At 41.6% G+C, this 25,233-nt stretch overlaps 1 protein-coding gene across 1 annotated transcript in view; it reads right to left on the bottom strand.

Annotated features, from left to right (window-relative positions):
* Window positions 1-25,233, bottom strand: part of LOC126440349 (pre-mRNA-splicing factor ATP-dependent RNA helicase PRP16-like) — a 183,608-nt gene that overhangs the window by 21,925 nt on the left and 136,450 nt on the right. The window contains exons 18-19 of the mRNA XM_050090637.1: window positions 7,609-7,769; window positions 7,367-7,521 (exon numbers count right to left, since the gene is read on the bottom strand). Of these exons, the coding sequence (XP_049946594.1) occupies window positions 7,367-7,521; window positions 7,609-7,769 (316 nt within the window). The remainder of the gene's footprint in view (window positions 1-7,366; window positions 7,522-7,608; window positions 7,770-25,233) is intronic.

The following is a 25,233-nucleotide window of genomic DNA, read 5'->3' as shown; positions in this document are numbered from 1 at the left end:
AAAACTTTGAGGTTTGCCGATGACATTATAATTCTGTCAGAGACAGCAAAGCACCTGGAAGAGCGGCTGAATGAAATGGACAGTGTCTTAAAAGGAGGATGTAAGATGAACATTAACAGAAGCAAAATGAGGATAATGGAATGTAGTAGAATTAAATCGGGTGATGCTGCGGGAATTAGATTAGGAAATGAGAGGCTTAAAGTAGTAAATGAGTTTTGCTATTTGGGGAGCAAAATAACTGATGATGGTCGAAGTAGAGAGGATATAAAATGTACACTGGCAATGGCACGGAAAGTGTTTCCGAAGAAGAGAAATTTGTTAACATCGAATATAGATTTAAGTGTCAGGGAGTCATTTCTGAAAGTATTTGTATGGAGTGTAGCCATGTATGGAAGTGAAACATGGACGATAAATTGTTTGGACAAGAAGAGAATAGAAGCTTTTGAAATGTGGTGCTACACAAGAATGCTGAAGATTAGATGGGTAGATCATATAACTAATGAGGAGGTATTGAATAGAATTGGAGAGAAGGGAAATTTGTGACACAACTTGACTAGAAGAAGAGATCGCTTGGCAGGGCATATTCTGAGGCATCAAGGGATCACCAATTTAGTATTGGAGTGCAGTGTGGAAGATAAAAATTGTAGAGGGAGACCAAGAGATGAATACACAAAACAGATTCAGAAGGATGTAGGTTGCAGTAGGTACTGGGAAATGAACAAGCTTGCAGAGGATAGAGTAGCATGGAGAGCTGCATCAAACCAGTCTCTGGACTGAAGACCACAACAACAACATTATTATTATTATTATTATTATTATTATTCCACAGTAAACTTTCCACCATTTGTAAAACAAGGTAAAGATGCAAAATTTTAAAAACAGAAATGAGTACTTATGCCATCACTGATGTGCTGCAGAATATAGCCTGCTGCAAGACAGTTTATAATGGCATCTCTTGCGTCTTATGTAAATGCATGTTAAACACTCTGGCAGGAAAATGAATAATCTTATGAGATGATAAAGCTTATGAAGTATCAATTTCTGTGGATGACTGTTATTCTAAAAGCTGTGATGAGTGAAGGTTACAGGAAATGTGTCCAAGAACACCACTAATTTGTAAAGTATGTTACACAGGTTATGTGTGCAGTTCATCGATGTTAAAAGTGACTGAATTTATTTCAGACTTACAATGACAAAATAATATCAATAGTGAGGAAGTTAGCTCTTGAAGGTAATGTTTCTTGGGGCTTGTGCATTATGATTTGTCAAGATTGGGAATGGGCAATGTAGTTTGACAATCAATGCACACAAATATAGGGAAATTCACTTGCTATCAAAATTCTGAAGATGAGGAAAAAATGCTAGTAAAGGAAAAGGTTATACAGACAAGAAATACTATCCACATTAATGAACAGCGCACTGAGATGCATGGAAGAGAATGTCTTATTATAGTACACTTAACAATTGGCACAATGCAGTTATCAACATTTACTTCTTAATGAAAATGTGTGATTAAAGTTAAATAGGTTCAAAGTGAAGCAAAAGTGACCATACTGCTAGTTATTTATAAAATCATTAACATGTTAATATCATGTGACCAGATGGGTAAAAAATCTACTCAACCAAGCATCAGCAGGAGAAAACACACACACACACACACACACACACACACACACACACACATAAAGGTTCAGGGAATCTGCCAACTTTTGCAGCCAGTCGCACCTTCTTCTGGCAGAAGGGTTGAAGGGGAAGGGAGAGGATAAAGAAGAAGGGACTGGTGAGGTTTAGGAAATGGTAAATGCTACAACTATGTATGTAATAATTGGCTACACACTACAGTACCAGGGCACCAGCTACGCTCTGAATAATCTATCAATGGCATCTGTGCAAGCTGGCCACCAGAGCCTACCTGCGTTTGGCCACATGTCTTGTGCATATGGTACAACATCTGCCTACCGGAGCCCTCGCCTTTATGAGCTCAGCGCAGCAGGCACTTGCTCTCATATTGTGTTCATACTAATTGTCAGCAAATGCTTCTATCAGTACCTAGATTGCTTCTGTGTTTATGTCTATGTTCTCAACAGCAGTTTTCTTGTATATGAAAGAAGAATAAACTCTGGTTCATTGTGGTTGTGGTGTTATTTGTGTCTTGCAGTGCAATACAACTAGTGATGCATGTAGTGTCCACTACCAGTTGTTCAGTCTATTTGGTTGTTGCTTCACTTCTTCTGGCCAAGGAGGCAGTTCTCCAATCTCTCCTCGAGCAGCAGAAGGCTCTTACAGTTGCTACCTCGAACTTGCTGGCCACAATGCCTATAAAAGCTTCCACACCGTCAGTGTACCAGCCGCCCTTTCCGCCTTACAACAATGTGGCTGAAGACTGTGAAGCTTATGAGAAGCAGCTCTGGCAACACTTCCTCACTTTTGGTGTCACTGATGCAAACATCTGCAAGGCTTCATTCCTTTCTTGCATTTCTCCCCAGATCTACCAGCCATTTTGCCAGTTAGCCTGCATCACTTTCGTTCAACAACCTGCATAGGTGGTTGTCGAATTATCACTATAAACACACACGTCATTGCAGTGCACACTGGTATCTACTGTAGTCGTAAACAGCCACACCAGCACTACCGGGCATGGGTGGCCGAATTCCATGGTCTCAGTCGCAAATGTCAGTTTCTTACTGATGCTCATCATGTTTCCTATGCTGATTCTATGGTCTGTGACACCATCATTCAGTCGGCTCCTGACAAGGAGGTGTGTCAACACGCAATACAGTACAAGAATCCATCTTTGGTTGAAGTGTTAAAAATTGCTCAATCTTCTGAGGTATCTCGTGCTGTTGGTGATGAGACTGAGGCTTACTGTGACATCACCACAGTGGCTCCTGTTCCTCGTTGTCAGGAATCAGCCAGTTTTCAGGGGGAGGATGATGTGGCAGCCACACAAACACGGCCCCTGCATTGCACTGGACAGCAATGTGCTAAACAACAACCACAGCAATGGCAGCACTCTCTACCCCATTTTGCCCACACTGTTTCGTGAAACAAGACAGGACCGCATGCCCTAAGCAATGGGCAACTTACAACAGTCGGAAAAAAGACATATAGTGTCTGTGCATCATTCCCAGCCCCCTCCAGTAGACTTTTGACATTATGATGGAACTGACCAACAGAGCTTGTTTGGTTACATATAGTAATACACAACACTCACAGTAGTGGACCTCACAATATCTGAAGTATAAGACTTTGTGATACAGAATACATTTTTCTCAAAATAAGAAGACCATGTAAGAATGTGGATGTTAAGTGTGCGTTTCCATTGCTTACAGAACATAAACTGTTTACTAAAGTGAGAGTGATGGACAAAGTCCTCAGACTGCGAGGAGATGTGTGTGCAGCCATGTATTTACTGGACACACAAACTCAGGTGGATTTGGCATATCCAGCCTTGTCTCCAGTCATTTGACCTTTGGTGAGCTACAACAAGCAGCATATTCCAGTTTTGTGGCAATTTATGGCTCCCACTACATATAGATCTGTGGTTCATTCCTTGACTTTTTTTTGTAGTGGATGATGCTGACATTGCGAATTTGTTCTGTCTGGATTCTCTTAATGCTTTTGGTTTTCCATTCTGGACATAGTCCACTTCATCAGTGACCAGGTCCTTTACCAGCTGTTACATTGTCTATTGCCTGAGTTCTAGTTCCTCTTCACGGATGGGTTAGTTTGTGCCACTAATTTAGTGGCCCATATTATCCACAAAGCTACATCAAGACTGCATTTTTTCTATACATGCTTTATTCTAGAGCCTTTGTGTGAGCAAGTGAAATCAGAATTGAATAGGCTGACGTCATGGGATTCATACAGTTTATCAGATTAAGTGAGTTGTCTACCTTCCTTGTGACTATTAAAAAGCCAACTGGTCAGCTTTGTCTCTGTGGTGACTTTAAAGTTTCAGTTAATGCTCAGTCTATCATTGACACCTTCCAATTTACCCTGTCCAGATGAGGTATTGGTTAAACATGGAGGGGGTCAGTTTTTCTCAAAAATGATTAACCTGAAGCGTTTCTACATGATCTGTTCAATGAGGATTCTAAACGGCTCCTTGTAATTAACACGACCTTTGGGGTGTAACCAATATCAGCACTCCCCGATCGGTATGGCTAGCGCTCTGTTGATTTTTCAGCATTTTTTTGGAACAGCTGGCGACACCTGTTTTGGGATGCATCAACTACCTCGATGATATTGTTGTGATGGGCACACCAAAGAAAGAGCATTTACATAACTTCTGCACCTTGTTCACAGTCTTACATATTGCGGGGTTGAAATGCAACTGGGCCAAGTCATACTTTTTTTCATCCATTCTTTGTGTATTTGGGGTTTGAAGTTTCTCAGAATGGTAACAGGCCTTTACGTCATCGTGTCGCCAAAGTCACAGCTCAGACTCACCCTACAAATTTCAAAGAACTCCAAGCACATTCACGTAAAATTGCTTATTATCCCTGATGTGACTGCATTGGTCCATCCTGCTTTGGGTCATCCCCTGCAAGCATTGTTTCACAAGAACATTCCTCTTCAGTGGATATTGGCCTGTGAGTGTACAGTCACACTTTTGCAATCTAAATTACATTCTGCTGCTTGTTTGGCTACTTTCCATCCTGGTCACTACCTAGTTTTGGTTATGGACACCTCTCTGTACAGACTCAGGGCCATTCTCACACACTGACATGAGGATGGTTCCGAATGTCCGATAATGCAAGTACCAAAAATGCTCAACACCACTCAGCAGCACTACTCCTAAGTTGAAAAGCAAACACTTCCTATCGTCTACACCCTCAAAAATTTTCATGTGTTCTTGTACAGATCTAAGTTCCACCTCATTACAGACCAAAATTCCTTGGTTTCAGTGTTTAATCCTTCTGCTTCATTGCCTGACAAAGCAGCATATTATCTCCAACACTGGGCTTTCTTTCTGTCTCACTAAACCTTTGAAATACATTTTCAGCCTATTGTATGGCATGCCAATGCTGACCCACTGTCTCAGCTTCCATTGCAGCTAGATATTTTGATCAGGATGAACTCCTTTGTTTCACTTAGATGTTGAAAGTGCAATGTACAGTGGAAGGGTTTGCTATCAAGGGCTGTTGGATGACAGTGGCTGTCATTTTTGATTTGGTTTTGTGTCAAGTTGTTCACTTTATTCAGCATGGTTGGCTGGCCACGCCTCTGGGTTTTTGGTACTTTGCGTAACTATTTTGCCTTAAATCACTGCCTTTGAGTATCTGATGGAGTACTCTTCATTATAGACGGGCTGTTATCTATGGTTGTGATCCCGGCTGCCCTACAGTGGGATGTACTTCAGCTCCCACATCAGAGACACTGGAGGTCTCGTGTACCAAGTTATAAGACCATTAGGCACCTGTTTTGGTCTGGCATCGATGATGACATCATACAACTTGTCGCTGACTGCTCTCAGTGTGCTTCTCAACAGGTGACGTCATATGTGACACACACTCTGTGGCCCGCTCTGCAGCATCCATGGGATTCATTGTTGATGCTTTCTCTATGTTTCTATACATTATCCACAGTCCTTCAATGTCAGCCACAGCTATAATTCAGGCCCCCTCTGAAATTTTTTCTATTGAAGGAGTGCCTTATACACTTTTGACAGATAACGATCCACAGTTTGTGCCTCAGGCCTTCCACGATTTCTGTCTGTCAAGACATTCGCCACGTGACTGCTCCTCATTTTTACCCCCAATCTAACAGCAAAGCAGAACTCATAGAAAGACAATGCCTTGACATGCTTCTCGACTTCCTACAAATGTAGGCCACAGGGGGATTGCAGTCCAGTGGAGACACTCCTTGGTCACCAGGCACATATCCTGAATCTGCTCATACCCCCACCAATGACTGTCGATGCGGGCTTGTTACGGTTCGCTCCAGGCTCCACAGTCTACGCCTGGGAAGTCAACTGCCATCTGAAGTGGATCCTGGCAACAGACCACAAGCTGCTGAGGCTGCCGCATCTGTACGGTATGCACTGGTGTGTGGCTGCATGACGGTATGAGTCCTCATGCAAAAGCGTGAGACGTGGATCTGCAGCTCTCACATCCACCTCCTCCCTCAGTGCATGTCCCTCCTATGGGGGTGGACTCGCACTCTTTGTGGATATCACTGCCTCCCGCCTCTCCTCGCCTGTTGCTGAGTCTTCCCAAGATACTTCACTGCCATCTGTAATTCTGTCACTGGTTGGGCCAGCGCCTTTGAGTTCTTGAACACCAGTGTCCCCAGGGCCTCCAGACTGGGCAGCCTGAGCCTTCACTGGCGGCGCAGTTCCACCACATTGAGGAACTGGACAATGTGATGCAATCAGCACCGGTGGCAATGATCCTCTCTTATGGTACTTTTCAGGGGAGCAGCCACTGTGCGTGTACATGGCTGTGCCACTTGCCCCCTCTACTCACTGTTTCCAACTCAGAATCTCCCTCCAGTGCTGCCATCACCTGCCGTGTCCATCACAGAGACCACCAATGTTTCAACAGTTACCCCAATGCCCACATGGGTGAAATGGCCTTTCCCAAAGGGGGTTGGGGTGTTATGACACTGTATATAAGACTTCGATAAGAGCTGCAGCATTATGCCATCGGCGTGCTACATTTTGAATATTTTGCCACCGGCATCTATGCATTCCAGCCACCAGGGCCTGCCTGCAGTGTACCACATGAGTTGTGCACTCTGCACAGCTCTGCCGCACCATCTATCAGAGCCCTTGCCTTTATAAGCTCAGATCAGTGGCACTTGTTCTCATATTGTGTTCATACTTATTGTCCTGGCATTGTTTGTACATATTCTCAACTATTGTAGGCATGTATGTGGGAGAAGAATAAACTTTGGTTCATTGTGGTCATGAGTTGTTTTTGTTTTACAATACGAGGGAGTTTGGGAAAGTTGCTCAGAGTGTTGGGTCAGGGTAGGCTTACCAGCCGGGATGAGAAGGAAAAGATTTTCTTTCTCATCCTGTCCAGTGAGTCTCCCCTGACCTGGGGTTCTGGGTGGCTTTTCCGAGCTCTCTGCATTTCCTAAAACCTGCTAGTCCTTTTCTTCATCCCTCTCTCTTCCCCCTCGGCCTTTCTGCAAGGAGGAGGAGCCACTGGCTCAGCTTGCAAATTTCCTTAATCTGTACATGTGTGTGTTCTACTGCTGCTGCTTGGTGAGTAGATTGTTTATCTATCCAGTTACAACATATTTCAAAAATTGAAGATCCGTTATTTTCATTGATACATTAACATGTTAAGCTGTGTATACAGAAGACAAGAACAATTACGTAACAGGTAAGATTATTTTTACTGAAATGACATACCTTTGCAGTCATAATAAGTTCATGGTAAACTACATAATCTGGTGTAAAACCCATTCCAAATAAGGCTGATGTTGGATGCAAATGGCAAGGCATTCCTGTACGACAATTTACATATTCACCAATGCCTTTAAGTCTTGCTGCCTGGTGGAAATATGCTGGAAATAAATTATTATAACATCTTACTTTCAAATATAAAATGGAAATATCTAGCTTTAATGATTTTGTTCAACATATTTAATTACCTGAGCAAATGCATTTCCTTATTATATCCCAGTCTGTTCCACAAGAAACAACTTCAATTTTTTGTTGTTCTAATATATCTTTCAGTTGCTGACGAACTTCACGAACTTTACGCATGGCTTTAACGTGTATAAAGTGATCATTGCACCAAGCTGCTGAGTAACTATGAACAAATACAATCAATATTAGAATAACAGACCCAACATACAATTTCTCTTAAAAGTGATATGGTGGTTAACTTTGTATCAGAACAATGTAAAATGATTTAAAACAATCCCTTTGTACATCCACTGCAAATAATCTAAACAATAATTAAATATATTAACCAGAAATTACAATGTTATATGCAAGTATAAGATATGGATTTTTATCATGATATAAACTAACTAACAAAAACAATTTTCCTGGTTACACTTCCCACTTCCTGGTATCAGGATATTACAGTTTTCATTGTCCTACCACTTCCACTAAATCACTGTACTTTATACTTTCAGTGCCAAGCCCACAGAATTTAAAAGTAATCAGAAACTTGACAAATCCTAAGAAACAATGGAATGCTGTGCTTAACTTTGAGTATTACCTTTTCCTGTGTTTTTGGCAGTCTTAGGCACTTATACGAACATCTTGCAGTCTTTGTTACAATTTGTGTTCACAGATGCATCAAGAAGACATTGTATCTGACTCATTAAACAGTATTAAGTGAAGAATACAGGGATATACTCCAGTTCCCTGGGTATCGTGAAGACAAGTTAGACTAATTACTGCAAATATAGAAGCATTTAAGGAGCCACTCATCCTACATGTCATATGTGAATGGAATGAGGAAATACGCCAATACACTGTGTGTGTGTGTGTGTGTGTGTGTGTGTGTGTGTCTCACGAAGTAAGCATCAAATGAAAAAATTACAAAGAACGAAACTCATCTATCTTGAAGGGGGAAATAAGATGGCGCTATGGTTGGCCCGCTAGATGGTGCTGCCATAGGTCAAACGGATATCAACTGCGTTTTTTAAAATAGGAACCCCCATTTTTTATTACATATTCGTGTAGTACGTAAAGAAATATGATTGACAACGCCTGACAACATGCATCAGCGCATTGTCAATGCATGCGCGAACATTACTGAAGGCGAACTACTCGGTGTAGAGGGGAATGTCATTACACATACTGCCAAATGCATTGAGGTTGACGGACATCATTTTGAGCATTTATTGCATTCATGTGGTATTTACAGGTAATCACGCTGTAACAGTATGCATTCTCAGAAACGATAAGTTCACAAAGGTACATGTATCACTTTGGAACAACCGAAATAAAATGTTTAAAAGTACCTACGTTCTGTATTTTGATTTAAAAAATTTAAAATTGTGATCCATATGTTTGTGACTATTACAGAGCCATCTATCACAAAGCGAAAAAAGTGGTCCAACTAAAACATTCATATTTCTTTACATACTACACGAATATGTAATAAAAAATGCGGGTTCCTATTTTTAAAAAACCAGTTGATATCCGTTTGACTTATGGCAGTGCCATCTAGAGGGCCAACCATAGCGCCATCTGGTTTCCCCCTTCAAGCTAGACAAGTTTCATTCTTTGTAGTTTTTTCGTTTTACGCTTATTTCGTGAGATATTTGGCCTGGTCACGATCAATGGACCACCCTGTATATATCGGTAGTTGTGATTAACATGTATAGACGAACTAATTATTACAATTTCAGAAAAATTGAATGATTGGTTCAAGACAAAGAACTTCACAAACTGAACAAGTCAGTAACAAGTTGGTCCACTTCTGGCCCTTATGGAAGCAGTTATTCAGCTTGGCACTGATTGATAAAGTTGTATGATCTCCTGGACGATCTCATGCCAAATTCCGTCCAATTGGCATGTTAGATTGTCAAAATCCCATGCTGGTTGGAGGGCCCTACCCATAATGCTCCAAATATTCTCAGTTGGGAAGATATCTGGCGACCTTGATGGCTGAGGTAGTGTTTGGCAAGCATGAAGACAAGTAGTAGAAACTCTTCCCATGTATGGGTGGGAATTATCTTGCTGAAATGTAAGCCCATGATGGCTTGCCATGAAGGACAACAAAACAAGGCGCAGAATATTATTACTGTACTACAGTGCTGTAAGGGGGGGCATGGATGACAACCAATGGGGTTCTGCTGTGAAAAGAAATGGCACCTCAGACCTTTACTCTTTGTTCTCACAGAATGTGGCTGTGACAGAAAGATTCATAGCACTTCCCAAGCAAATATTTGGCCTGGAATCTCTCACTGACTGGAGCAAAATTATCTTCAGTGATGAATCCTGATTCAGACTGAGCCCCGATGTGCAGCTGAGGTGCGTCTTGAGACAGCGGTGGGAAACCAACCTGACTGTCGCCTGATACACATCCTGACAATCAGGAGTGATGGTGTGGGATCACATTTCATTTCGCAGGACCCCCTGATTATCGGCGACACCTTTACAGCAGGTCCTATTTTGCTGCTCTTCATGGCAAGCTGTCCTGGACTTCATTTCAGCGAGATTATTCCTGTCTGCATATGTTGAGGTTTCTACTGCTTATCTTTGTGCTTGCTGAACGCTACCTTGGCCAGCAAGGTTGCACCAACTGAGAACATTTGGAGTATTATGGGCAGAGTGCTCCAATCAGCTTGGAATTTTGAGAATCTAATCATCAACTGGCACAATGTACCTCAGGAGAGGATCCAACAACTCTATCAGTCAATGCCAAGCTGAATAACTTCTTGCATATGGGCCAGATGAGGACCAATTCATTAGTGAGTTGTTCAATTCGTGAAGCTCTTTTTCTTGAATAAATCTTCCAATTTTTCTCACATAATAATTCCCCCCCTTTCAATACTGGTACACCACATCGACCAATTTCCAACCTTTTCAGATAATTTCTTAGTGGTGCGTCATCTTGTTTGTCTCAGAGTGTATGTGGTATGATTGGGAATATCTTGTGCCAGTCACTTAAAAGTGGTTTGCCAAGTACGTATGTACAAAACAGTGGATGATTTCTTAACTGCAGAGTACAAAATTCAGGGGTGTTTACTTGTGTTTTCACTACACTGCATGAGAATGGTGCAATACCCAGCAGCCATGTCTCATACAAATGGGCTAACGAACAGTGTGAGAATCAAGTTGAGGACATTATTCTGTTGGTAGGAAATAGTCCTTTAGTAAGTACACACCAAATTTCTACATGTCTCAGTGTTTCACTTACAACAATATGGCTGTATTATATATGCACAGCCGCTACCCTTATCATTTACAATTGGCATTTGGACATTTGTCACTGGCTAATTGCAAATCACTGAGTAATCTCACTAATGCTGATGAAAACAATTTTACTCATGTTGATATCAATAAAACTCATAATTCACTTTGATGTCCAATGAAAACCCACGTGCCTTTGTGGAGACACATTTTCATGAATGTTTCCCTGTAAATGTGTGGTGTAGTATCATAAACAACCAGTTGATTAGGCCTGTCATTTCAATGTATCATCTTACAGGACCTCTTTATCTAGACTTCCTTGAAAGTGAGCTTCCACCATTACACAAACAGGTTCCTTTGGCTACAAGGATAGGTGTGTTCCTCCAGCACGAAGGGGACACAGAACATTCTCGTTATCAGATGACACTGCACCTAAACCAAACATTCCCCAGACGGTACATTGGCAGAACAATGAAAAATTAAACACCACAGATGAACTGATCATTCAGATTATGAATAGTGTTCCCTCATAAGAGAAAGTGAAGACGATCTCGGAAGAGTGAAAAGTGTTGTAAGCAGAATTTGAAGAGGGTGTATATGCGGCCGAGGAAAACTAATTCCCAATTTCCTGGTTCAAAATACACTTTCTCCCAGATGAAAATACACTTTCTCTGTGTTAAGTGACAGTATAATTTCCCTCGGAACTGTAAAACTTATCAATCCTTTGAAGGGTTAAGGTTTTATAAACCGGCTTGAACTTCCTGGCTCATTAGTACACGACCATGAGAGGGAGGGGAGGGGAGGGGAGGGAAGGCAAAATAAAATATAAAAAATTGATGTGCAGCAACAAGTATGCTGCATATTTTGATATTACAGTATTGTAAATTCGAACTCCACTAAACACAGCACGTTAGTTTTCGAAGTGTTGAAATCGAGATTGCGGTGTGCTTCTGTAAGTAAATCATAGATCATGTCACGTGATCTCGCCAGCCAATGAAAGCAGATATTCCGAGCATACAACAGGTGATGTAGTCAGTCAACACTGTTAAGTAGCACGAACACACAAGAAGGAAAAATTAATGGTTTAAATTAATATACACGTGTAGCTACAAGAAAAGCTACACTTTCACATATAATACTGGTCTCCAAGATCAATTAGCCACCAGAAAAGCTAAGCTTTCATGTATAAACTGGTCTTTTTTTATGTGTGTTATACTTTAAGAAACGTCGCACAAATGTGCCAGTAAAATTTTTAAATAATGACATAAATGTCTGGTCTTCTGGCTCAAAATTCTTTTAAGTGGCTGGTCCTTAAAGTGTAAAGTTTTAAATGAGATTCAAACACTCTGTGATTTAAAAAATTCATCGCACATTCTCCTATGCAACATCATTCATCTTGCGTAAAAGGAAATATACATTGAAAGTGACACTTTTCAAACCACTATTCGCAATATTTTCTCGCGAGCTATTAGAAACAGGTTCATTTCAGCAGTTGCCATTGACCGCCAGAGAACAGTCATTACTGCCCATGTGCAGCTACGATGACGTAGGAAGCCTGTATGTTTGTTTGTTCAAAGCATTAAGAGATCTTATATTACGTCATAAAAGAAACAGTACTTCAGATGTTACCACAAGAGCATCAGAACTTCGTAAACCATACTAAAATACATCATTCCACTTAAAGTATAAATTTGTATTTCCAGATTCACAATGAAGTAGGCCCCAACCTGATATTAAGCTTTTCAGTGTGGTTTTCGGGATTTAAATCTTCTTGGAGTACCAGTACTGCATTACCTCATGTTTGGTTCTTTATTATGGCATAATGCCATACATGCCAGAAGATGAAAATGTGAGCTTGAAATCCAGCAAACAATTGAAACTAGCTAATAGTCTGGAATGCACCGCTTCGTTTCAAATAAATTGACTGCCTCGGTGGAAAGATTAATAACAGTCAAGTTTCTTTAGCAGACCGATGAAAATTACTTCATTGTTCTGCAAGGCGATTAATGCCTGACTGTTAAAAACCTAGAAATAAAAACTGAAACTAATAATGTATTTTAGCCTTCCATAATTATGTGAATGAATTTTAATTCATTTGCTGGCTCCAGGCCACAGAAATCCATATTGTTTTCATTTGACGTGAGAGCTGTAAATGAAGACAAAACAGCACAATCGCTAAATGTAAACACTGGGTGCCAGAAAAAAATTTTCCGGGTTGCACCTGTCTGTCTGCTACTGCTGATACAGACAACAGCCATACCTCTAGTAGCCAGAAGTAGGAGAATGTACTGTTCATACATGACTCAACTGTGCAGGCACATGAGCCCGCTGGCAACTGCTCTTATGAAAATAATGTAAACAACTGTGACGTCACACTCATCGCAAGCAGTTTGTTGTTATGAAGTGTTGCATAGTCTTTCACCCTAATGCCTTTAACACATTTTGCTGTTGGCAGACGCTTGTGTGTGCAGTGTGTTTTGTTGTAAATGACGCATTTCCTTTGCAACTTAAAGTTTTACTTAATTTTTTCCTCTCGTTTATGTTTTATTGCTGCTGTATAATTCTGCTGTAGCGGGATAAAATAACATTCTTTGTTAGACTGTCAGTTGTAAGCAGTCAAAATTACAAATTTTAATTGAAAACTAAAACACTGAAAAATTCATGGAATTCTAAAAAATAGCCGTGTTTCTCCTGGATGAAAAAATTCCAAGGTTTTTCCCAGATTTCCCGGGGCGTGTACACCTTGTTGAAAGTGTGCTGGAGTGAGAGGCGGAATTTATGAAAATCAGCTTCGAACTTCATCATTTGCCTTTGTTTAACATTTTTTGTGAGTGTTTGGGTTATACTCTTAACAGTTGTAGCTCTGCAACCAATAACAATTGGACAAATGTTATACGGAATGCTTTATTTGAATCAATTTGTACTACCACCTCTTAAAGTATTCACTATTTCTCCTGAAACAATCCGTATGTATTTCAGAAGGGAAACAACAACATACAGGGAGCTTTGACAAAGGGAAGGTTATTATGGTTCAGCACCTGAAAATGAGCATCTCCGAAACGACAGAGCTAGTCAGTTGTTTGTGTACTAATGTTGTGAGCATCTACAGAAACTAGATGAAGGGTGATGAACCATAAGTGGGCAATAAAGTGTTGGATGTCCACACCTCTTCACAGAATAGGGAGTTTGGTGGCTTGTCCTATCTGTGAAGCAGGACAGACAGTGATCTGTGGCTGACAGTGTTGGTGCAGGCAAATGTGTTTGGAGTACACAGTCCAGCACACATCGTTGAGTGTGAAGCCCCACGGCAGATGACCACTGTATGATCCCATGTTGACTCAGTCACATTGTCAATTATGACTGCAGTGTGCACTACTGTTCAAGGAAATCACCTACTCAGGTATACACTGATGGAAAAAAAGTTGCAACTCGCAAAAAGTGTGGTACATCTGAAAGAAGATGTCTACTCACTATCCAAATTTCGCATCAGTCTCATGAGAGTGGCAGTAGTAAAACTACTATGAGGATGCATATCAGCTATTAATAGCACCATTATGAGGTGCCCATCAGCCATTAGTAGCACCACTAAGAGGATGCAAATCAGGTTTCCTTTAAATAAATGCTGCAAAGATTACGAGCATTAGTTATTTTTGAGATTGGATGTGGTGAGTTGATGTTGGTCAAGAAAGTCCTTAAGGTAACAAAGATGCCATTATCAACACCTGACTGAGTTTGAATGAGGTCTTGTAATAGAGCTACAAGAAGCAGGCTATCCATTCTGTGATATTGCATAATGACTTGGCAGGAATGTAGCCACTGTACATGACTGTTTGCAGTGCTGGTCATGAGAATGGACAGTCGCTAGATGCCTGGAGGCAGCCAAGTACCACTGCCGAGCTGTGTTCAGTGTATGGCTCTGGCATATCATACTGCATCTGCAACAGTAATTTGAGCAGTGGTTGGCACCACAATGACACAGTGAACTGTTACAAATTGGTTACTTCAAGGACAGCTCTGAGTCGGATGCCCTATAACATGCAACCCTAAACCAATGCCATTTGTGACGTCAGTGGTGTCCAGCGAGAGCTCATTGGAGAGCAGGGTGAAGGTCTGTTGTTTTTCTTGATGAAAGCTAGTTCTATCTCAGTGCCAGTGATGAATGTGTGTTGGTTAGGAGTCCAGTTGAGGACCTGCAATCAACCTTTCTCTGTGCTCCACACACTGGACCTACACGTGGAGTTATAATCTGGAGTGTTATTTCGTACGGCAATTTGAGCACTCTTGTGTTTATTCCACACACCTTGACTGCAAATCTGTTTGTCAATCTGGTGATTCAACTTGTTATGCTGCCATTCATGAACAGCACCCCAGGGAATGTTTTCCAATAGGATAATGCTCACCCACATACCACTGCTGTAACCCAGCATGCTCTCCAGTGTGTTGATATGTTGCCTTGTCCTTTTCAATCACCAGATTTGTCTCCAATCACACACATATGTGACATCATTGGATGACAACTCAAGCATCATCCACAACCAGTATTAATTGTGTATTGACCAATGAAGTGCAACAGCCGCTGAACTGCATCCCACAACTGACATCTGGCACCTTACAACACAATGCATGCACATTTGCATGCTTGCATTCAATGTTTGGAAGGTTACAACCTTATTAACGTACCAGTATTTCACATCTGCACTCTGCTGCTTACACTGACCTGTGATCTTGCAATGTTAATTCTTACATTTATTAACTAGAAAAAGGTATTCGCAAAATTTCATTACTCGACAGTAATTATTTTTTTATCTGATTTTTTTGCATCAGTGTATTTTTCTTCCTCCAGTGTAGATGAACCAGCTCTTGCCAATATCAACAAGCTATAGTGACAACTACTGTCAATGCATTATCCTAATTATCCTGGCGGGAAAGAGCAAACCAAGTTTCCCGAGTTTTTCAATAAAAAAGAAAAATATTTAAAGGTGTGTCGCTCCCATATAAACATATATATATATATATCAGCCATTGGTTGATTAAACTTTTTAAAACATAAATGATTTCTTGTTCTTTCTGTATCTTTTCTTCAACTAAAGGCAAAAGTTGAAATTTTTACATACGATGTTAAAATAACACTCAACCAACTCCACCGATAAAGACAGCCCAAGAAAAATTCTCATGAACATCAATACCATGATTATGCTGCTGGAACACAATAATTTTTTTAATCAGTGAAGCCATTAAAGAACAGAAAGCTTAAATAGAGAGATAGAGAGAGTGTGTGTGTGTGTGTGTGTGTGTGTGTGTGTGTGAGAGAGAGAGAGAGAGAGAGAGAGAGAGAGAGTGAGTGTAGTAACATGATGGGCAAAACAAGGAGGACACAAAAAGCAGACTAACACAGTCAAAGAGGGCATTCCTGGCCAAAAGAAGTTCATTAGTATCAAACATTGGCCTTAATTTGAGGAAGAAATGTATGAGAACGTCTGTTTGGAGCACAGCACTGTATTGTAGTGGAACACACACTGTGAGAAAACCAGAACAGAAGAGAATCAAAGTGTCTGAGAAGTGGTGCTACAGGAGGATGTTGAAAATTAAGTGAATTGGCAAGGAGAAAAATATGTGGAAAGCACTGCCTTGAAGAAGGGACAGGACAATTAAGGTATCAGTGGATAGCTTCCATGGTACTAGAGCAGCAGTCAGCAAGCCACGTGACACGAGCTGTATGCCTTTTCCTTATGGCCCACAGATATTTTATGAATAAGAGTCTTATCATTTACAATTATTTTAATTTTGCATCAAAGCTGAATTTCAAGTATCAATGACGACAACTGCTGTCCGTGCACCACCAGTGCCGGTTGATAAAGCGAAATGAGTTAAAGTGAAACGAGTTATTGTGCATCCATGGCACTGTAGGAAACTAACAATTATTTTGTTTTCAACAATGGAAACACCAGGATGGAACATAACACTATTATGAAAAGGATTGTTGCTACTCACCATATAGCGGAGATGCTGAGTCGCACGTAGACACAACAAAAAGACTGTCAGAAAATGAGCTTCTTTCCAACAAGGCCTTCATCACATACAGAACACACACACACACACACACACACACACACACACACACACACACACAAATGTGACCTCAATCTCTGGCTACTGACGCTACATTGCAAGCAGTTGCGCATGATGGGAGACACAAGTGTGGGGGGGGGGGGGGGGGTTGATAAGGAGAAAGCTGAGGCAGGGAGGGGGAGGGATAAAGGGATAACAGGGTAGGGGTGGGGGGATGGTGAGGTGCTGCTTGTGGGAGCACATAGGGGCAAGGAGGAGAGAGGAGAGGGTAGGGCAGTTAGGAGGTCAAATGAAAGGCAGTGGTGGGGGGGAAGGTTCGCAGAAAAGGACAGAGCATGCATTGGTGTAATTAGAACAAGGAAGGGGCTAGAGGGTGAGGAAATAACTAACAAAGGCTGAGTCCAGGAGGGTTATGGGAATGTAGGATATATTGCAGGGAAAGTTCTCACCTGCACAGTTCAGAAAAGCTGGCATTGGTGGGAACGATCCCGATGAAAAGGCGGTGAAGCAATCATTGACACAAAGAATGTCGTGTTGGGCGGTGCGCTCAGTAATGGGGGTGGTCCAGCTGTTTCTACGCCACAGTTTGTAGATTGCCATTCATGTGGCCAGACAGCTTGTTGATCATCATGCCCACATAGCAGGAAGCACAGTAGTTGCAGTTTAGTTTGTAGATCACATGACTGGTTTCAAAGAAAGCCCTGCCTTCGATGGGATAAGTGATATTAGTGACCGGACTGGAGGTGATGGTGGGACGATGTATGGGACAGGTCTTGCATCTAGCTCTACTACAGGGATATGAGCCAAGAGGCAAGAGGGTTGGGAGCAAGAGTTGTGTATGGATGGAAGATGATATTGTGTAGGTTTGGTGGGCTGCGGATTACCATTGCGGGAGGGGTGGAAATGATAGTGGGTAGGTCATTCTTCATTTGAGAGCACGATGAGAGGCACTAGAAACCCTGGTGGAGAATGAATTCAGTTGCTCCAGTCCTGGGTGGTACTGAGTCACAAGAGGAATGCTCATCTGTTGTCGGATGGTGGGACTTTGGGATGTAGTGTGTGATTGGGAGGAGATAACAAAGGGAGATCTGTTTTTGTACAAGGTTGGGAGGATAATTATGGTCTCTGAATGCCTCAGTGTGACCCTTGGTGTATTCCATGAGAGACAGCTTGTCACTACAGATGTGATGGCCACAGGTAGCTATGCTGTATGGAAAGAACTTCTTGGTAAGGAATGTGGATAGCTGTCAAAGTGGAGCTATTGCTGGTGTTTGGTAGGTTTGATATGGGCAGAGTTACTGATGTAGCTATCTATGAGGTGGAGGCCAACATCAAGGAAAGTGTGTTGAGTAGGACCCAGCGAAGCAAATGGGAGAGATGGTGCTGCTTTTCTGGAAGAATGTGGGATAGGATGTCCTCACCCTTGATCCAGATCATGAAGATGTCGTCAATGAATCTGAACCAGGTGAGGGATTTGGGATTATAGGTGTTTAGGAAGGATTCCTCTACATGGCCCAAGAATAGGTTGGCATAGGATGGTGTCATGCGAATGATATGGCCATACCCAAGATCTATATGAAGGTAATGCCTTCAAAGGAGAAGTAATTGTGGATGAGGATATAGTTGATCATGGTGATTAGGAAGGAGATTGTCGGTTTGGAATCTGTCCTATAAGATGGGAAAGGTAGTGTTCAACAACAGTACGGCCATGGCATTAGGGATGTCAGTGTCAAGGGAGACGGCATCAATAGTGATGAGCAGGACACCAAGTGGTAAAGGAACGGGAACTGTGGAGAGTAGGTAGAGGAAATGGTTGGTCTTTTATATAGGAGGGTAGGTTGCAGTTAATAGGCTGAAGGTGTTGGTCTACTAGAACAGAGATTCTCTTAGTGGGGGCACAGTAATGGGCCACAATGGTGTGTCCTGGGTGGTTGGGTTTGTGAACTTTAGGAAGCATGTAGAAGGTAGGAGTGTGAGGAGTGGTTGGGTGAAGAGAGAGATGGACTGTGGGGAGAGGTTTTCAAATGGGCCTAAGGATTTGTATGGGGACTGGAGATCCTGCTGGATTTATGGAACTGGGTCACTGTGGCAGGGTTTGTAGATGGATGAATCTGACAGCTGGCGGAGTCCTTCTGCCAGGTACTCCTTGCAGTTCAAAACAACAGTGGTGAAGCCTTTGTCAACAGGTAGGACTATAAGGTTACGATCAGTTTTTAGGTGGTGGATTGCAATTCTTTCTGCAGATGTAAGGCTAGTTTGCATGTTGATGGATTTGGAAAATGATGGTGAGCCAAGGTTTGAGGTTAAGAAATTCTGGAAAGTTAAAGGGGGTGGTTTGGGGGCAGTGGGGGTGGATCACGGTTGGATGAAGGAGTGAACTGAGTCAGGCAGGGTTCAACTTTGGTCGAGTCTGATTGGTAGGGTTGGTGGGGAAAAAGTGTTTCCACTGTAGGAACCAGTAGAAGGAGAAAAGGTCTTTTAACAAGTCCTTCATGATTGAATTTGGGGGTGGTGGGAGGGGGGGGGAAGGGGGGGGCAAAAGGCAGGGCCCTTGGAAAGGACTGATATTTCTGCGGGGCTAAGGGTTTTTGGAGGAAAGGTTCAGACTGTGTTTCGTGTCTGGTTAGGTTCTGGTTTCTGTATGGTGGAGAGAGGAGTTTTGGAGGATGAGGTAAATGTAGTAGGTCTGAGGCATGATTTGTTGTCTATGACGGGACGTGGGGGAGATTTGGAGGTTGTGGGAGGACAGGTGGCAGCCGGAGGTGGGTAACATGAGCCAAGCAACAACACAGGAACAGTATGTGGGAATGGTTCTGACTAGGGATAAGGAAACTTATCCGTATTGGTGAAGATGGAAGGAGTAAGGATACATGGTGGAGGATAAAAACACATGAAAATATGTAGCTAACATAGAAATATGTCCAAAAAATTCACAAAAATACACTAAAACACGTGGGAAAAAGGCCACAAAGGATGAAACAGGTGGAGTAGGGGAAAACAAGATGACATCTGCGGTAGCAAGCCGATAGTTAAAGACAAGAACCAACTGAGATTGGCATGGAGACACAATGAGATCAAGGAAAAAATAAATAAAAATATTATAATGTGGGTTGTTGATGGATAAGTGTGAAGAAGGGGGACAACAGATGTGACTAGTTAGGTGAAGTTAGTATGTGCAAACTGGAATAGAGTGGAGGGGGAGGGGGGGTGGAACAGGTTGGTAGGATGAGATACAAGGTTGTGTGGCACAGGAAGGTATGGGAAATAACACACGAAATTATGCAGGTGTGCTGCAGGAAGAGTAATCAATTAGAAGGTATTGGATTTAGTGGGAGTAATGTGCGACATGAGATGCTGCACCAACAATCAGTGTGGTATTGTAGCTGTCTGCTGTGCAAGGCAGAGATGGTTGATACAGTGTGGTTAGAAAGTATAGGTTGCAGGGCGGTGCAGTTTGTAAGGCGACAAGAGAAACACAGGAAAGAAGAGAAAGAAGGACTGACACTGATTACAGTAATGCATTAGAAAATAGTAACACAGGAATACAGCACTGGGATACAAGAAAAGCCATCAGGCAAAATTCAACAATGGAAAATCCAGGATGGAATGTAACAATATTATGATAAGGATAGTTGCTACTCCCCATATAGCAGAGATGTTCAGTCGCAGACACGCAAACGAGAAAAAAGGTCATAAAATAAGCTTACGGCCATCAAGGCCTTCTTTGGTGGTACACACACACACACACACACACACACACACACACACACACACACACACACACACAAGTGCAACTCACATCTACATCACCACAGTCTCTGCGGCTGAGGCCACATTGCAAGCAGCATTGTATGATGGGAGACGCAACCGGGTGGTGGCAGTACAGTGGAGGCAGGGATGGGGAGGTGGAGGTGGAGGGATAGCAGGATAGGGATGGGGGATGGTGAAGTGCTGCTTGTGGGGGCATACAGGGGTGAGGTGGAGAGAGGGTAAGGCATCTAGGTGCAAGTCAGAAGGATAGATAGATGGCAGGGAGAGAGGTTAGTGGAAAAGGAAAGAGGTTAAGTGACTGTGGATGCACTGGTGGAATAGAAGACTGTGTAATGCTGAATGGGAATAGGGAAGGGGCAAGGGGGTAGGACAATTACTAATGAAGGTTGAGGCCAGGAGGGTTACAGCAACGTAGGCTGTATTGCAGGGACAGTTCCCACCTGCGCAATTCAGTAAAGGTGGTGATGGTGGGAATGATCCAGATGGCACAGGCTGTGAAGCAGTTGCTGAAAATGAAGAACATAGTGTTGGGCGGCGTGTTCAGCAATGGGATGCTTCAGCTGCATCTTGGCCACAGTTCATAGGTTCATGCTGACAGGCAGCTTGTTGGTTGTCATGCACATGTAGAATGCAGCACAATGCAGCTTAGCTTGTAGATCACATGATTGGTTTTACAGCCCCATTATAGCAAGTTACTGTGCCCCCACTGTGAGAATCTCTGCTCTCATAGACCATATCTTCAACCCATTACCCACAATATATCCTCCTACACAAAATATACCAACCATTTCCACCACCAACTCCCCACAGTTCCAGTTCCTCTACCACGTGGTGCCCTGCTCGTCACTATTGATGCCACCTCCCTGTACATTAACATTCCTAATGCCCATTGTCTTCCCACTATTGAACACTACCTATCCCAATGCCCGATGGATTCCAAACCAATAACCTCCTTCCTAGTCGCCATAACCAACTAGGCACCATAACCAACTATATCCCCTCCCATAATTACTTCTGCTTTGATGGCATTACCTACAAATAAATCTGGGGTACAGCTATGGGCACTCACACAGTGCCAACCTATTCATGGGACATCTAGAAGAATCCTTCCTAAACACCTATAATCACAAACCCCTCAACTGGTTCAGATTCCATGACATCTTCATCATCTGGATCGAGGATGAGGACAGCCTATCCACATTCCTCCAGAATCTCAACACCTTCACCCCATTCGCTTCACGTGGTCCTACTCAACTCAACAAACCACTTATCTTGATGTTGGCCTCCATCTCAAAGATGACTACATCAGTATCTCCATCCATATCAAACCTATCAAGCATCAGCAATAATTCGACAGCTGCCACCCATTCCATACCAAGAAGTCCCATCCATACAGCCTACCCATCCACAACCATCGCATGTGTAGTGACAAGTGGCCACTCTCGAACAGAACAAGGATTTCACTGAGGCATTCACAGAGCATTATTACCCTCCCAATTTTGTACAAAAACAGATCTCCCGTGCCTTATCTCCCCAGTCACCCACCACATCCCAGAGTCCCACTGTCCAGCCACAGATGAGCATTCCCCTTCTGACTGAGTACCACCCAGGGGTGGAGCAGCTAAATCACAATCCCTGCCAGAGTTTCAGCTATCTCTCGTCATGCCCTGAAATGTTGAATGTCCTACCCACTATCCTTCCCACCGCTCCCACAATTTTACTCCACCACCTATTGAACCTACACAATATCGTTTGTGGAATTGATTACAACCTTAATGTTTTTGATAAGCTTTAATAGTTATGCTGTTTGAAACGAATGATTAAGGAGGAAGTTTTATTTCACCACCTAGAACAAGCATTTGCATCATGTGAATGCATGGTTTTGCGATGATATATACAGATAAAATTTTCTCAAGCTTCCATCCGTGTCAAGTAGCTTAAAATCCACTTTTGAGTGGTGATCATCTTTGGTTGCTGCAACCAAAAGCAGCCAAAAGACGGTAATAAACTGACAATGGCTGATATGTACTGGGCAAAAGCTTGTGGATTTTAAATCACTTGATATGACTGGAAGCTCAGGAGAATTTTATGAATTCTTAGCGTCAATGCAATTACCATGGCTAAAACTGGTAAGTGTTACAACTGATGGAGGCAAAGCAATGAGTGAACAAAATAAGGGTCCGATGGGTAGAATGGAAACTAAACTGGCAGAATAAGTTGTGATATCCCATTATTTTTGCATCATGTTGTTCATTAAAAAGTGTTAGTCTACAGAGTTCTTGCACGGGCAGAAGTAATGGACAACTTGGTATCCACTGTACATTTAATAACAAAAAATGGATTGATACCTAGTTCCAACAGTTCCTGTCGGATATGGATGCACGTCACTGAGGTGTCCTGTATTATTCTGAAGTGAGGTGCTTAAGCAGAGGTGCAGCACTGAGAAGATTTTTTGACATCAGAAAAAAACCAACACAGTTATAAAAGAAAAAGGCAAATGTATTCCAGAACTTACAGACCCTAAATGGTTAACAGACCTTCGAATTTTGACAGATTTAACAAAAGAGTTAAATATTTGAATATGACTCCTCAAGTACATGGTACACACACTAATGCAAAGGGATTCCATGTGAAAAACAAGCTCTCCATAAAACATATTATTGGGAAAAACCTGGAATATGTCCCAAATTGTACATGAGCTGTCAAGGAAGTTGGAATGAATTTACATTGGAAAAATAATAAACTGAAATGCAGTTTAACACAGCTACAAAATCAGTTCAATGAGAGAGTTAACTCTTTCTATAAAATCAGTGATCTTGTTAAATTTTATGTCAGTTTGCCATCTAGTTTTTAAGAGATAAAAATTTTTGCTTAGCAATTAAATACAATTTTTGGCAGCATTTACTCGTGTGAGCACACTTTTTAAATTCTCAATTACAGAAAAAATAAATAATTCCCCCCCCCCCCCCTTCACAGATGAGCATTTAAGTGCCAGTATCCGAATTTCTATGACATAAATGAAAGCAAAGACTGCACATCCATAACTAGGTAGCCAAATGCAGCTCCAAACATTAATTTCAAGTCTGATTCAACTTGCATGTAGGCCTATAATTATTTCAAAATTCTCATTTAATTTGTCTGTTTTTTCCTTATTTTCCTTTCACCATTGTTCCTACTTCATAATAAAATGATGATGAATAAAATGTAAAAGCGAATATCTGTGTTTTTGGATTTTTAATATCATCATGTAGTTACAGATACACAAAATTATTAATGGGTGCAGCTCGCCTTTATTTCATTTGATACTACATGGTTCTTGTCTGCTAAAAGGTTGTCGACCACTTCACTTGATGGGAGTGTGTAGACAGTAAAAATTGTAGAGGTAGACACAGACTGTAATATATGCAACAAATAATTAAAGCTGTTGGGTGCAAGTGATCCTCTGAAATGAAGAGGTTGTGCAAGATAGAAAGTCATAGCACGCCGCATCAAACCAGTCATATGAGCAGTGAGGAAAAAACAGTAAAACAAAGTAGCATTTTGGTGAATATCGCTAAAATTGTCCAGTTTTTAGAGCCCAGAACAGAGAGTAGGAATGGTAGTGAAAGAGAAAAAAAACAGATTTTTACCAAATGGACTGTAGTGTAAAAAGCTAGTTGTCAATGTACAGTCATGAACTCTGTATTGGTTAACATTACAGTATACCATACTTAAAAGTTATTTTGTGATGCCACTCCCTTTTTGCTTATGGAGAGCTGCATCAAACCAGTATCAGGACTGAAGACCACAACTACTACAATTCACCTATCATTCATGAGAGGACATTTCCTAATATGATGTGATTTACATTTGAAGGATAATGTAAAATGTCTAGACGCAATGGGAATGTGGTTATGGAGGATGATGGACAAAACAGTTTGGACAGAATGGAAGACAAATGAAGCAGTATTAAAAAGAATAAAAGTATATTGTATTGGACTGTACATAACCATGGGAATGGAAAATTAAATAAGAGTTTGGCACACGAGACAGATGGGATTCGTTGGTATATAACTGGGTATTGTGATGCACCATTTTGCTTAACTACGCTAGCAACTGGAAGAAACAGTGAATATGATTTTTACTGTTTTCATTCTTTACCTAGATGTTTGGTTTGTATTCAATGAATCATACTGAGTTTAAAACCTATTAATTGCACTTATGTCACCACTCGAGGTGCGAACGTCTGAATTCAAACTTCTCTGAAAGCTTTTAACTGTGGGCATAATTTTTTTCTAGTAGACTGTAACAGACATTATAGATTACAGTTAATATTTTCTGACAATTAGGTGATCCAGTAATATTGTATTACTAATTTGATGATACTGCCCATTTATGAGAACTTTAAGGATGAGGAGGAGATTAGGTAGGGTTTAACATCCCATCAACAATGAGGTCATTAGAGACAGAGCACAAGCTCAGATTAGGTAAGGACAATGAGGGAAGTCAGCTGTGCCCTTTCAAAGGACCCATCCTGACATTTGTCTTAAAGGATTTAGAGAACTCAAAGAAAATCTAAA

This window comes from Schistocerca serialis, unplaced genomic scaffold (genome assembly GCF_023864345.2).
Source record: "Schistocerca serialis cubense isolate TAMUIC-IGC-003099 unplaced genomic scaffold, iqSchSeri2.2 HiC_scaffold_1362, whole genome shotgun sequence".
Classification (NCBI taxonomy): Eukaryota; Metazoa; Arthropoda; class Insecta; order Orthoptera; family Acrididae; genus Schistocerca; species Schistocerca serialis.
Note: the sequence above shows the minus strand (reverse complement) of the source record. Positions and strands in the feature narration are given on the sequence as shown.